General features: G+C 38.8%; 1 protein-coding gene across 1 annotated transcript in view; it reads left to right on the top strand.

The window, feature by feature from the left end:
- PXDNL (peroxidasin like) overlaps positions 1 to 14313 on the top strand; it is a 267746-nt gene that overhangs the window by 116057 nt on the left and 137376 nt on the right. The window contains 2 exon segments of the mRNA XM_076005349.1: positions 12017 to 12113; positions 12116 to 12194. Of these exon segments, the coding sequence (XP_075861464.1) occupies positions 12017 to 12113; positions 12116 to 12194 (176 nt within the window).

Raw genomic sequence — 14313 nt, forward strand, 5'->3', positions numbered from 1 at the left:
ACTAGTAGACCTAAAGAAAGAGATAGAAAGCACTAAAATAATAATGGGAGATTTTAACACCCCACTCACAACACTAGCTAAATCATTGAGAGAGAAAATTAACAAAAAAATTGGTAATAAATTGTACTTCAGACCAAATGGACTTAACAGACATTTACAGAACATTCTACCCCAACAACTAACTACAGAATATACATTCTTCTCATTAGCACACAGAATATTCTCTAAGATAGACTATATGTTAGGCTACAAACAAGGCTTACCGAATTTAAAAAAAAATCAAGATCATAGCAAGTACCTTATCAGACCACAGTGGAATAAAGCTAGTTATCAGTACAAACAGGAAATCTGGAAATTATGCAAACCCCTTGCATTTAATACATGGAAATTAAACAACATGCTCCCAAACAATCAATAGGTGAATGAATAAATTAAGGTATAAACTAAAAGACTTTTTGAAACAAATGAAAATGAAAATACAATATACCCAAACCTGTAGAATATAGTAAAAGTAGGGAAAATAGGGAAGTTTATAGCATTAAATGCCTACATCAAAAAAGTAGAAGGATCACAGATGAACAATCTAAAGTTACCCTTAAGGAACTAGAAAACCAAGAATAAATCAAACGCAAAATTAGCAGAAGAAAAGAAGCAACATAGATCAGAACAGAATTAAATGAAATAGAGATAAAAAGAAATCAATGAAATAAAATGTCGATTCTTCAAGGATATTAAAAAGTTAACAAACCACTAGGTAGACTAACAAAACAAAAGGAGAGAAGATCTAAATACACAAAATCAAATATGAAAAAGGAGAAAATACAACTGATACCACAGATATATGAAAGGTCATCAGAGACTATTATGAATTATATGCACACAATCTAGAAAACCTTGAGGAATTGGATAAATTCTTGGAAACATATAACCACCCCATCTTGAATCAGGAAGAAATAGAACTCCTGAACAGACCAATAATGAGTAGTGAGATTAATTCAGTAATAAAAAATTTGCGTAAGAAAATAAAGCCCAGGACCAGATGGATTCACACCCAAATTCTACCAAACATACAAATAAGAATTAATACCAATCCTCATGAAACTGTTCCAAAAACAGAAGAGGAATCCTCCCTAACTCATTCTAAGAGGCCAATAGCACCTTGATACCAAAACCAGACAAGAAGACTACAAAAATAGAAAACTACTGACCAATATCTCTGATGAACATACACACAAAAATTCTTAACATAATACTAGCAAATCGAATCAAACAGCACATCAAAAAGATAATACACCAAGTGGGTTTTATATTAGGGATGTAAGGATGGGCCAACATATACAAATCGGTTTATGTGATATATCACATAATCAGAAATAAGGACAAAACCAAATGGTCATTTCAATAGATGCAGAAAAAACATTGATAAAATTAAGCATCCATTCATAATAAAAATCCTCAATGAACTAAGTATAGGAGGAACATACCTCAAAATAATAAAGACCATATCTGACAAAACCACAGCCAACATCATACTGAATGGAGCAATATTGAAAGCATTCCCCCTAAAAACTGGAACATGACAAGGGTGTCCACTTTAAACATTCTTATTCAACATGGTACAAGAAGTCCTACCCAGAGCATTCAGACATGAGAAAAAAATTAAAAGGCATCCAAATTGGAAATGAGGAAGCAAAAGTATCCTCACTCACTGATGATAAAATCTTATATCTAGAAAACCCTAAAGACTCCACCAAAATAGCATTAGATTTGATAAATGAATTCAGTAAAGTTTCAGGATACAAAATCAGTGCACAAAAATCAGTTCTTTTCTATGCACTGATAATCATCTAACCAAGAACCAAATCAAGAAGGCCATCTCATTTACAATAGCTACAAAAGAATACCAAAGACTATATTATATTTAACCAAGTAAGTAAAAGATTCCTACAAGGGAAACTGCAGCACACTAATGAAAGAAATTGTAGATGACACAAACAAACTGAAAAACTTTCCATTGTCATGGATTGGAAGAATTAATATCAATAAAATGACCATACTACTCAAAGCAATTTACAGGTTCAATGCAGTCCCTAGTAAAACACCAAGATTATTTTTCACACAATTGGAAAAAACAATTCTGAAGTTCATATGGAACCAAAAAAGATCCCAAATAGCCAAAGCAATTTTGAGCAAAAAGATCAAAGCTGAAGGAGTTACATTGCCTGACTTCAAATTATACTACAAGAGTATAGTCACCAAAACAGCACGGCACTGGTATAAAAATAGACACATAGATCAATAGAATGGAATAGAGGACCAAGAAATAAAGGCACATGCTTACAGCCAACTGATATTTGACAAAGTCAACAAGAACATATACTGAGGAAAGGATGTCCTTTTCAATAAATGGTGCTGGGAAAATTGTATTGCTGTATATAGATAAATGAAACTAGACCCCTCTCTCTAACTGGATATAAAAATAAACTGAAGGTGGATTAAAGACTTGAATTTAAGACCTGAAACTGTTAAAAACACTAGAGGAAATCCTAGGGAAAACTCTTCTGGGCATTGGTCTAGGCAACAAATTCATAACTAAGACTACAAATGCATAGGCAACAGAAGCAAAAGTAGATGAATGGGACTTAATTAAACTACAAAGCTTCTATATACCAAGAGAAATAATCAATAGAGTTAACAGACAACATGCAGAGTGGGAGAAAATATTTGTAAACTATGCATTTAACAGGGGACTCATATCCAAAATTTATAAGGAATTCAACTCAACAAACAATCCCAAATAACCCCATTAAAAAGTGGGCTAAGCACATGAATAGACATTTATCAAAAGAAGACAAATGGCCAACAAGCATATGAAAAAAATGTTTAACGTTATTAATCATCATAGAAATGCAAATAAAAACCACAATGAGATATCATCTTACATTGATCAGTATGGCTATTATTTAAAAAAAAAATGAAACAGATGTTGGTGGGGATGCAGAGAAAATGGAACTCATATATACTGTTGGCGGGAATGCAAATTAGGGCCATCTCTATGGAAAATAGTATCTAAATTCCTCAAAGAACTAAAAATAGGACTACCATTAAATCCACCAATCGTACTACTGGTTGTCTACCTGAATGAAAAGAAGTCATATCAAAAAGACTCCTATACTCATATATTTATCAAACGACTATTCACAATTGCAAAGATATGGAATCAACCTAAGTGCCTATCAACCAGTGAAATGAGTGGATAAGGAAAATGATGTGTGAGTGTATAAAATGGATAGTACTCATCTGTAAAAAAGAATGAAATAATGTCTTTTGCAGCAACATGGATGGAACTGGTGGTGGCCATTCTCTTAAGTGAACCAACTGAGATACAGAAATACAGAAACCACATATTCTCACTTATAAGTGGGAGCTAAATAATGCATACACCTGGAAGCACAGTGTGGAATGATAGGCAATGGAGCCTTAGAGGGGTTGGGGTGGATGATGAGTGGTTGCTTGGTAGATATAATGTGTGTTGCTCCAGTGATGGATGCACTGAAGACCCTGAGGTCATTACAATGCAATATATCAATGTAGCAAAGTTATGCTTGTACCCATTAAATATATACAAATAAAAATAAATGGGAAAAAGAAATAAATTTAAATATATCAATAAAATAGTAAATAGCCCATTGAAAGACATTATAAATTTGGATTAAAAAATCCAGGTATTTATAAGAGGCAGATCTAAAACATTATGATACTGAGAAGTAGGTTGACAGATAAACAGATGTTACAACCGAGTTGTATCAATCAAGATAAAAATGATATATCAATATTTATATCAACCAAAGTCAACTTCAAGGCAGTATTGTAATTGTATATCATTAGATCATACTTGATGTTAAAATCTATAAGTTCTATGAAGTTCATGAAGCTGTGTATACCTAGCAAAATAGCTGCCAAAAATTAAGACAAAATGAGAGAATTACAAGGATAAATTAGCACAAACCCATTTATACTGAGAAATTTTAATATTTTTTCAAGAATATTAGAATAAAAATTAGTAGGAATATCTAAGCACAGTTTAGAACCCTGATGGTACATGTAGGTGCTACATGAAAAGCTTAGCTATACTATGTTTTCAAGCAACTATGGAACATTTAGCAATATTGATCACATATAAAGACAGACATCTTAAATCATAACAAAGATTAAACTTCATAAAGACCCCTTTCTTTGATCATAATTTTTTAAAAATTAGAAATTAACCATTTGATAAGGTAATTTTGAAGATTCTTTAGACTTCTCAGCCAGGAGAGTGAAGTGATTACCAGCACTTAGGAATAGCACTCAATAAGTAGTTTTAAATAACCAATCGAAGGAATTTAAAGAGGAGGGATAACATTCCAGGCTAGAGAAAGAATCAATAAAAGCACAGGATGAAAATAAACAAATATTAGATTCAGGAAAGAGAGTGCACCATATTTGTTAGAATAAAATTTTTACCTTGGGAAGAAATAGAAAATGATTGTGAAGTAACTGGAAAGCTAATTACTTTGGCTTACTATTTATAACTTTTTTAAAAAAAGCCACCAGACCATTTATTGAAAAGGGATTCTTTTCCCCAGTGTATGTTTTTGTCTGCTTTGTCAAAGATTAAATGGCTATATGAGGATGGTTTTATATCAGGGTTGTCAGATCTGTTCCACTGGTTAATATTCCTATTTTTATGCCACTACAAGACTGATTTAATTACTACTTCTTTGTAGTATAGTTTGATATCTGGCATATTAATACCTCCCATTTTCTTTTTATTGCCTAGAATTGCTTTTGATATGCGGGGTCTTCTCTGCTTCCAAATGTAGCGTAAAATTATTTTTCCCATATCTGTGAAGAATGATGTTGGGATTTTAATAGGTATTCCAATTGAATCTGCAGATCAGTTTGGGTAGTATAGACATTTTAATGATGTTGAGTCTGCCGACCCACAAGCATGGTATGGATTTCCATCTGTTTACATCCTCTGCTATTTCCTTTCTCAGTGTTTCGTAGTTCTCCCTGTAGAGGTCTTTTATCTTCTTAGTAATGTATATTCCTAGGTAATTTGAACAAAAGTCACTCTATGAAAAAGATACCCACACTCTAATGTTTATAGCAGCACAATTCATAATTGCAAAGCTGTGGAAACAACCCAAGTACCCATTAATTCATGAATGGATTAATAAAATGTGTTATATGTATACCATGGAGTACTATTCAGCTCTAAGAAACAATGGTGATATAGCACATCTTGTATTTGCCTGGATAGAGCTGGAATCCATGCTACTAAATATCCCAAGAATGGAAAAACAAGCACCACATATACTTAGCAGCAAACTGGTATTAACTGAGCAGCACCTAAGTGGACACATAGGAACTACATTAATTGGATAATGGGCGGATCGGAGGGGGGCGGGGGGCAGGTATATACATACATAATGAGTGAGATGTGCACCATCTGGGGGATGGTCATGCTTAAGGCTCAGACTTGTGGGGGGAGGGAGGCAAGGGCATTATTTGAAACCGTAAATTTTGTACCCCCATAATATGCTGAAATAATTTTTTTAAAAAAGCCACCAGAAGATTTTGACCAAGATGGTGACATGATGAGAGAGATTTTTGAAATAGTCATACTTTTCTTAATGTTGAAGTCTAGACCATAGAAATTTAGGCCATTCTAAAGAAATTGAAATTCTGTGATAAATATGATTGTAATGGTTCCAGTGGATTAAAAGCAAGCAAGTTATATTCTAACTTATGGTCGAAGATGGCTTTGTATTTGGAAGATATTTTTAATTTGTGTGATGATAACTTATCCGTCTTCTTATTTCTGGTGCCTAGCCACAGCACCTAGCTCTTATAAAGCACTTAATAAATGCTTTTTGCAATGAATTACCTTAATAGAGGTCACTAATACTTTTTCACTACATCAAATGTGTTTATTTGAACCTTTTCAAGGATAAAACACCAAATATATTCTACTTATGCAAACATTTGTGTTTTTACACATGATTGCCACTCAGTTTGCATTAAACTGACAATGTGAAAAGTATATATAGAACCATGAAAACTTACTTTAATTTTTTGAAGGAGCATCATGATTTATGAGCAAGCAAATTTTATGAGCATAATGAAGAAGATATGAACAAAGAGGGGAATAACCAGGAAAAAGATTGATGCATCTTGAATTTATGGGTGTGATGTGCTGCTGCTACCCATTTTATATCATTTTTAATGTAGTGAATCTCAGTGGATTCTATTACCTTGTGTAACCAGATGATAGATAGCATGCACACATCTGGTAGCCTTGGAAATTTGGGGCTGCAGGATTTTGGAACAAAATTTCAGGAAACTAAATCATCTTCTGAAAACTGTGATTCCATTATTGTTGGCATATTCCTTTGCAAATAGTCTTTTTTTTTTATTCCAGCATATTATGGGGGTACAGATTTTAGGGTTTCAATAAATGCCCATTTCCCTCCTTCCCCCCACAAGTCTGAGTCTCCAGCATGACCATCCCCCAGTTGGTGCACATCTCACTCATTATATATGTATATACCCGCCCCCCTCCCCCTTGCCCAATACCCTATTACTGCAGTACCTATGTGACCACTTAGGTGCTGTTCAGTTAATACCAATTTGCTGGTGAGTATATGTGGTGCTTGTTTTTCCATTCTTGGGAAACTTCACTTAATAGTATGGGTTCAAGCTCTAACCAGGAAAATATGAAATGTGCTATATCACCATTGTTTCTTAGAGCTGAATAGTACTCCATGGTATACATATACTACATTTTATTAATCCATTCTTGGATTGATGGGCACTTGGGCTGTTTCCACAGCCTTGCAATTATGAATTGTGCTGCCATAAACATTCAAGTGCAGGTGTCTTTTTTGTAGTGTGTCATTGGATCTTTTGGGTAGATGCCCAGCAATGGGATTGCTGGATCAAATGGTAGATTCACTTGTATCGCTTTAAGTTATCTCCATATTGCTTTCCACAGAGGTTGAACTAATTTGCAGTCCCACCAGCAGTGTAGGAGTATAGAATTTTTTTATTTCCATCTTGATTTCTTCATTTATGAAGTAATCATTTAGTAGGAGGTTGTTTAATTTCCACGTTTTTGTGTAGAAATGTGAGTTTCTGTTAGGGTTGATTTCTACTTTTATTCCACTGAGATCTGAGAAGGTACATGGTATGATTTCTATTTTTTTAAATTTCTTGAGATTTACTTTGTGTAAATCTCTAGGATATAGTCAATCTTAGAGAATGTCCCGTGAGCTGATGAGAAGACTGTATATTCAGTGGATTTTGGGTAGAATGTCCTGTAGATGTCAGTCAGACCCAGTTGTTCCAGGGTTTTGTTTAAGTCCATTATTTCTTTATTAATTTTCTGTTTGGAGGATCTGTCTTGTGCTGTCAGTAGGGTGTTGAAATCTCCGGTGATTATGGAGTTGCTATTAATCCTTTTGCTTAGATCCAGTAAGGTTTGCTTTATGAAACTGGGTGCACCTAAGTTGGGTGCATATATATTTAAAATTATTATCTCTTCTTGTTGAAGTGTGCCCTTCACCATTATATAATGACCCTCTTTGTTTTTCACTACTTTTGTTGGTTTAAAAACTAAATCGTCTGAAATTAGAACTGCCACGCCAGCCTTGTTTTGGCTTCCACTTGCCTGGAATACTGATCTCCACCCTTTTACTTTTAGTCTCTATGCATCCTTGCAGGTTAGATGTGTTTTCTGAAGACAGCATATACTTGGCCTGTATTTTCTTATCCATTCAGCCAGCCTATGTCTCTTGAGTGGAGAGTTTAAGCCATTCACATTTATTGAGAGAACTGATAGGTAAGGTAGATTACTGTTCATTCTGTTGGGTTGGATATTGTTGCTTTGATTTCTCTCTTGAGCCATTGTATTATCTGGCCTTTAATCTTTGGGTTTTGGTTGTTTTTATATTCGTGAGTTTTTATTATGGGTGTTCCTTGCATAGCACTGTTTTGAGTACTTCTTGTAGGGCTGGTCTTGTCTTGGTGAATTCTCTGAGACTTTGCTTGTCTGAGAAAGTCTTTATTTCTCCTTCATATATGAAGCTTAGTTTTGCAGGGAATAAGATTCTAGGCTGGGCATTATTTTGTTTCAGAAGAGTGAGAAATGGGCCCCAGTCTCTCCTTGCTTGTAAAGTCTCATTAGAGAAGTCTGGTGTTATTCGAATTGGCTTTCCCTTGTATGTCACTTGCTTCTTTCATCTTACAGCTCTTAGAAAGGCCTCTTTAGTTGATATTTTGGTCAGTCTGATTACTGCATGTCGTGACATCTTCCTGTTTGCATTGAATCTTCCAGGGATCCTCTGAGTTTCTTGAACTTGTATATCGAGATTTTTGAGCAAGGCCTGGGAAATTTTCCTCTATTATATCTTCAAATAGCTTGTCCAACCCTTGGGTGTTGTCTTCTTCCCCTTCTGGTAACCCTATGACCCTCACAATAGGTTTCTTCACATAATCCCACATCTCTTGTAGGCTTTGCTCTTTTCTCTCATTTCTCTGCTCTATCTCTGTGATGGTTTTATTTAGTTGGAGGGTGTTATCTTCAAGCTCTGAGATTCTTCTGTTTGATCTACCCTGTTCTTGAGACTTTCCACTATATTTTGTAGTTCCCTGAATTGATTCTTCATTTCCAGGAGTTCGGTTAAACTTTTCTTCATTGTGTCCATTTCTTTTTCCAGATCCTGGAGGCTTTTTGTGGTTTCTTTGTGTTGGTTATTGAGTTGCTGTTGCAGCTCAGTGAGTGTTCTTATGATCCACATTTGAAATTCCTCTTCTGTCATTTTGGTTGCCTGATTTGGGTTGGTGTCCGTTTCTAGGGGGCTGGTGCTCTTCTTTGGGGGTGTGTTTTCCGTTTGTTTCTTCATATTTCCTGAGTTCCTTTGCTGATTTCTTCCCATGTCGATCAGTTGTTATTTCTTTCCTTTAGGTTTTTGTTTGGGTATTCACACACCTTGTTTAGTTTCTGAGCCATTAGGTGGTGTCTGTGGGTGAGATTTGACCACTCCCTGTATAATGAGTCAGTGGGTGCCGTGAAAAGGTTGTGCAGGATGTCGTCCCTGTCAGTAGGTGGCAATTGCTTGGAGGAACAGGCTATGCTGTTGTTTTTGTGTCCTGTTATCAGCTCTTGTTCTCGGGGGAGCTGGGTTGGGTAAGCCTGCCCTCAGGCACCACCAATGCTGTTAGCAGGGGTCAAAGTTCTGTTCTCTGCTTCCAGGAAAAGCTGTCAGGGCAGGGCTGGAATGGTCCCGCTCAGCCAGAAAGTCTGCTTGTGGGGGTGGGGCTGTCTGAGACTCGCAGTCTGGAGTGGGCCTCGCTTCTTTCCACCCTCCCCAACTCCGCAGCTACTCCTGGGCCTCTGCCAGCAGGCCAGACCACACGCCACCAGGCCTCCCCGGATTTTGATGCCTGCGGGGAGGTTCCCTGCGCAGAAACGCTGCCTGGGCTGGGTGCACGGCCTCCCTTTGGTGAGACGGTTGCCCTCTAGGATGCTGATATGTCCCTGGAGGCACACATACCTCCGCAGGCTGTTCACAAATATCCCTTCTGTGCCCCAGGCAATGCTAGACCTAGGTGCACAGGATCTGGTCTGCAGGTCCGACCTCTGGGTCCCAGAGTTCAAACTGTATCCCCACCAGGGAGAGACGTTCCGGTCCCAATTCACCTACAGGGAGCCCAAGCTGTGTCTGTGTCTCTCAGCCTCTGAGTCGGCACTGTTCTCCTGGGAACACCGTGCCAGCAGCACCTGGGAGGGCTGGTGGGTAGGAAGCTCACAGTCTGAGTTCCCCTTAGTCAGCTGTAGGGTCCCATATGGGAAGGTCCCATTCCCTAGAGGTGCCTCCGGCTGGGGGCTGTATTGTCTCTCTGGGCAGCCGCGGGTAGGGTCAGCGGAGGGGAGAAGGAGGCAATATGGCACCTGCCGCAGGGCTTGGGTCTGTGCACACCGAGGTGCACAGGGATTTGGGAGTCTGGTGCCGTGTTCGCTACAGGCTCACCGCTAGCTGGCGGCGGCTGTCTCTGGGCTGGTGTCCACAGGTCTCTCCACCCGCTGGGAAGCCCACCAGCAGTCCCTAATGCAGGGGAGGCGAAAGGTGATTTATCCACCTACCCTTCCCGCTGGTCTCCGGGCTGCTCCGGCGGTCTCAGCTTCCAGTTCTCCTCCGCAGCCTCCTCCCGTGGAGTCTCCCGGGGTCTCAGGTACCCCTCCTTCCGGCCTTCGTCTGCTGTATGCTCACTTTCTTGCTTCTTTTTTCTAATTTCTGCTAGAATCTGTCTTTTCTGCAGAGACACCCTTTCTGGCGGTGTTTCTCGTCCGCCATCTTCAGAAGCATCTGCAAATAGTCTTAATTGGGTTCAATGTTAGACAATTTGAGAATTGCATTTGCAATAATTAAGTTGCTTAATACTAAAGGAGCCCTTTAAGATGGGGCGCTTTACAAAGATATGCTTCCTGAAGGCCATTCTGTGCTGGACGCGAGCAGCTCTGGCAGCTCACACCGTCAGGGCTGTCCAGTCTCCTCTCCCTCTGCCTGTGCCTGGCATCGCCCGCCACTGAGAACTAAGGCTGTTTCCCTGACCCTAATCTCTTCAGAAATGACAACCTGAGGTTCTCATTTGACTAATTGGAGCTTTGTCTTCACGTTGAGCTTTTCCCACCCAGTGGCTGAAGAACAGATTGCTTCATGTGTCTTGTCATCTCCTCTGCTCCACTCTAAAACATGAATGTGAAATATGGTGATTGTCTATTTATTTCTTATCTTTTGTGACAAAAAATGTTGAATAAGGGTGATGATTTCTCCATTTCTTTAATATGCTTTCCTATTTTTACATATATGAGAATAGGTGGGGTTATTCTTCAGTGTAGGCATATTTTGGAATTATGTTTTGGGCAAATGTTTACCTAGAACCCATTGATTTTGTAAAACAAACAAGCAAATTAAAGAGAGAACTATGGGATTCTCCCAATGGACTTTTTCCTCTATAAGGGGTGTTTTTATTGGGTGACACAGAGTAGGTGTTTAATAAATGTTTATCGAGTGATAAATGATGGGGGGTAGATTTCCTTTTTCTACGCCTAATATATTTATTAGTACTAAACATATTTGTGAACATCTATTTAATATATACCTCCTTAGACATGCTCATTAAATGTTTTTAAAGAGAAAAAATCTTGGCCAGAAAAGCAATTCTGTAAAAATTTCCAACATATGTTTATGTGTTGGTAGCTTTGCATTTATTGCTAAAAATAATCCACAGAAGCACTCCGTTTCTTGCAATTATTGATGTAGTGTAATGTTACACATATGAACCTACTTATGCTTGATGGGTTATCCATTTAATTGATAAATTGCATTTTCCTAGTATATCCAAAATGGTTCAGGTCACTTAAGAGGGCATAATATCCAACAACTGGGTAAGTGGGATGTGCTTTCTTAGTGCTCAGTCATATAATTAAACTTGACTTTGTGCCATCCTGATTTGAATATAAATATTTATTTTACACTTTGAAAAAATATGAGTATACTGAATCATTCTTTGGAGGTGGTGAAAAGATCCCATGTTACCATCTTATGATTCCTTTTTTTAAAAAAATAGGAATTCAGAAGTACAAAAATGTGCTGAAGTATCCTTCATATAGGAGAGATTGCTTCTGAGTCTAAATTCATGCAGTCCAGAAATTCAGGGCATTTAAACCTCCTTCCCTTCTATCCTGTGTTGACTCAAAGTCTGTGTTCAGGATATAATCTCAGAAATGGGAAGGGGAGAACAGGATTTAAAGCAAAATTATTTGAATTTATCATGTAACAAAATAAATTTAACAAATTGGTATCCATGAAACATATTTATAAAGTCTAGTCATATATTCTCATTCTTGTTAAGAGTTTTAAATATGAGTGAGGTTAAATAATATATATGCATAACATGTTTTCAGCCATTCATTGGATTTGGAAGATGATGCTCGATTTAGTATGTTTGATGACGGGACACTCATGATCTGAAACAGCAGAGAGTCAGACCAGGGTGTCTATCAGTGTATGGCCAGTGTATGGCCAGAAACTCCACCGGGGAAGCCATGGCACCAAATGCCATGCTCGGATACTCCAGTCTCCCCGGTAAAACTTTTTATTTTCTGGTTAACTTAATGTTGATGCATCAGTTATCTATCAATTCTTTGCACTAGAAAATGACCTTATATTGTTTCTTTAAAGTATGTAATGTTTCAACTTGAAACTATTACCATTGTCTGTTATTTTTTTAATCTTGTTTTAGAGAAACTTGAAGTTTATTTCAATTTCCTGCCTTAGTTCTATTCCTTTCTGGTACCTCACAGATGTGGTTTCTAGACTTTGCTCTTCTGCCTTGGATTCCCCAGGCAGCTTTCCTGCGTCCCGAGGCAGAGTAGGTCAGTGGGGACCTAGATGGGAGTATCGCCCTGCTCAGATTCATCCAATCATTCACGCATCATGAATTCATTTAACAAATGTTTATTGAATGCCCAGTTAGCTAGCTGTTGAGGATTTCATGATTAATAATCATGCTCTTTCAACTTTCCAGGAGCTTTGCTTTGTCATAATTTCAAATGGTTTATATAAACCAGACACAATGACTGTGACAAATCTTTATTAATATTATCTTGAGATGGTGGAAACACATTGTCTCTTACCTTACTGAGCCTACAGTCTATTAGGTGATAGCCATAATCCAACAAAATGGTAAGTTTTATGATGTGTGAGGAGAGGGGAAAGAGCGTGAGGACAGTTGTGTGCTAGCAACCATTTAAAACTTGGTCTTGGGAGAAGGAGCCCTGATTTGCAGCATTTGCCAATTTCCGTAGCATGCATACTGCCACCACGGCCTGTCTCTAGTTACCGGCTCGGCGTCGCTGAGTGTGGAGTCGGGGAGAGACGGCAGTAGCTCACCACGCTGCAGTATTTCCACCGTGCAGATGCAGCAGGCATCGATAACCGCAAAACTAAACACAATAGTAAACTGTGGTAAAATAATTAGAAGGGATGGATTGCAGAATTTAGCTTTCATACTAATAAAAGGTATTTGATTGTAAGTTTATGTAGTTTAACCTTTAATAATAGCTATGCTTAATGACCAGCTTGTAAAACACTGAAAATTTTACACCCGGTTCTCCAGAGCCAGCTCCAGCCCATCCGGGAGTGGGGAGACCTGGGAGCAGTTTTGGAGATTAGCGTTCACTCAAAGGCTTCCGGGAGTAGTGGCCTCTGTGCTGAAAGCAAGGACTAGTGGGAGAACCGGGATTAGTAGGTTGACACGTTGATTCAGGAGCACAGGCAGCACAGGGAGGACAGAGCAGGGCACGTGCAAGAGACGGAGAAGCTGGAGGAGGGAGGGGAGGTGGGAAGAACACGAGGTTTGGTTCGGCGTAAGGTGGGGGTCAGATCACTCAGGCTGTTGTGACTCTATGCTGGGCATGCTCAAAATTAGATTTTTCTTTTATAAAGATATCTCTGGCGACAGTTCAGGGAGCGAGCATGAGGGTGTGGTAAGAGGGAGGTGAGCAGGCTATTGCCCTGATGCAGAAGAGGGCTGGTGGGGGTGTGGGCAGGGAGGGGCAAAGCAAACGGGGAAACCTGCTCTGCATCAAGACATATTCAGGAAGAAAAATACACTTGAGTCAGGGGTTGACTGAATATGGGAATGCCTCTCATAGTTCCCACGTCATTTCTAATTGACAAACCCACCCACTCCTTCCAAAGCCTCCTTCCCTGCGCCGCCGGGTGGAATCTGACCGCGCACACGGGAGCCTGCCTCCTTTGGCTCTGGGGACACCACCTCGGCCCGATCCTTTGCTGACACCCTGCGTCCTCCTTTGCAGTCTCCTGGGCCTGCCTGCATCGTGGCATCCTGCCCTCAGCGCTCTCTCCTCCCTCTTCCTCTAGTCTGCCCCAACCCCAGCGCAGTTTTGTTCCTCCTCCATCTTTCCTTGAGTTTTAAAACAATTCCCAAACATTTGGCTTTAATGCTTCACTAAACAATAAGCATAAATAATTAATGCTTCATTATTTAGCCATTTTTATTGCTGAAATCCTTCCTAAGATTTGGATTAACATCTCCATCCACTACCTTCATGCTCATCCTCATGTGTAAATCTTCACATCCCCCAAACACATGCCCACACTAACACGCTTCATCCTGCCAACGCTATCTCTGTGGATATTATCAATAGCCTCCAATAACCTCAGATTTATCCGCTAT

Source organism: Microcebus murinus, chromosome 7, assembly GCF_040939455.1.
Source record: "Microcebus murinus isolate Inina chromosome 7, M.murinus_Inina_mat1.0, whole genome shotgun sequence".
Lineage (NCBI taxonomy): Eukaryota > Metazoa > Chordata > Mammalia > Primates > Cheirogaleidae > Microcebus > Microcebus murinus.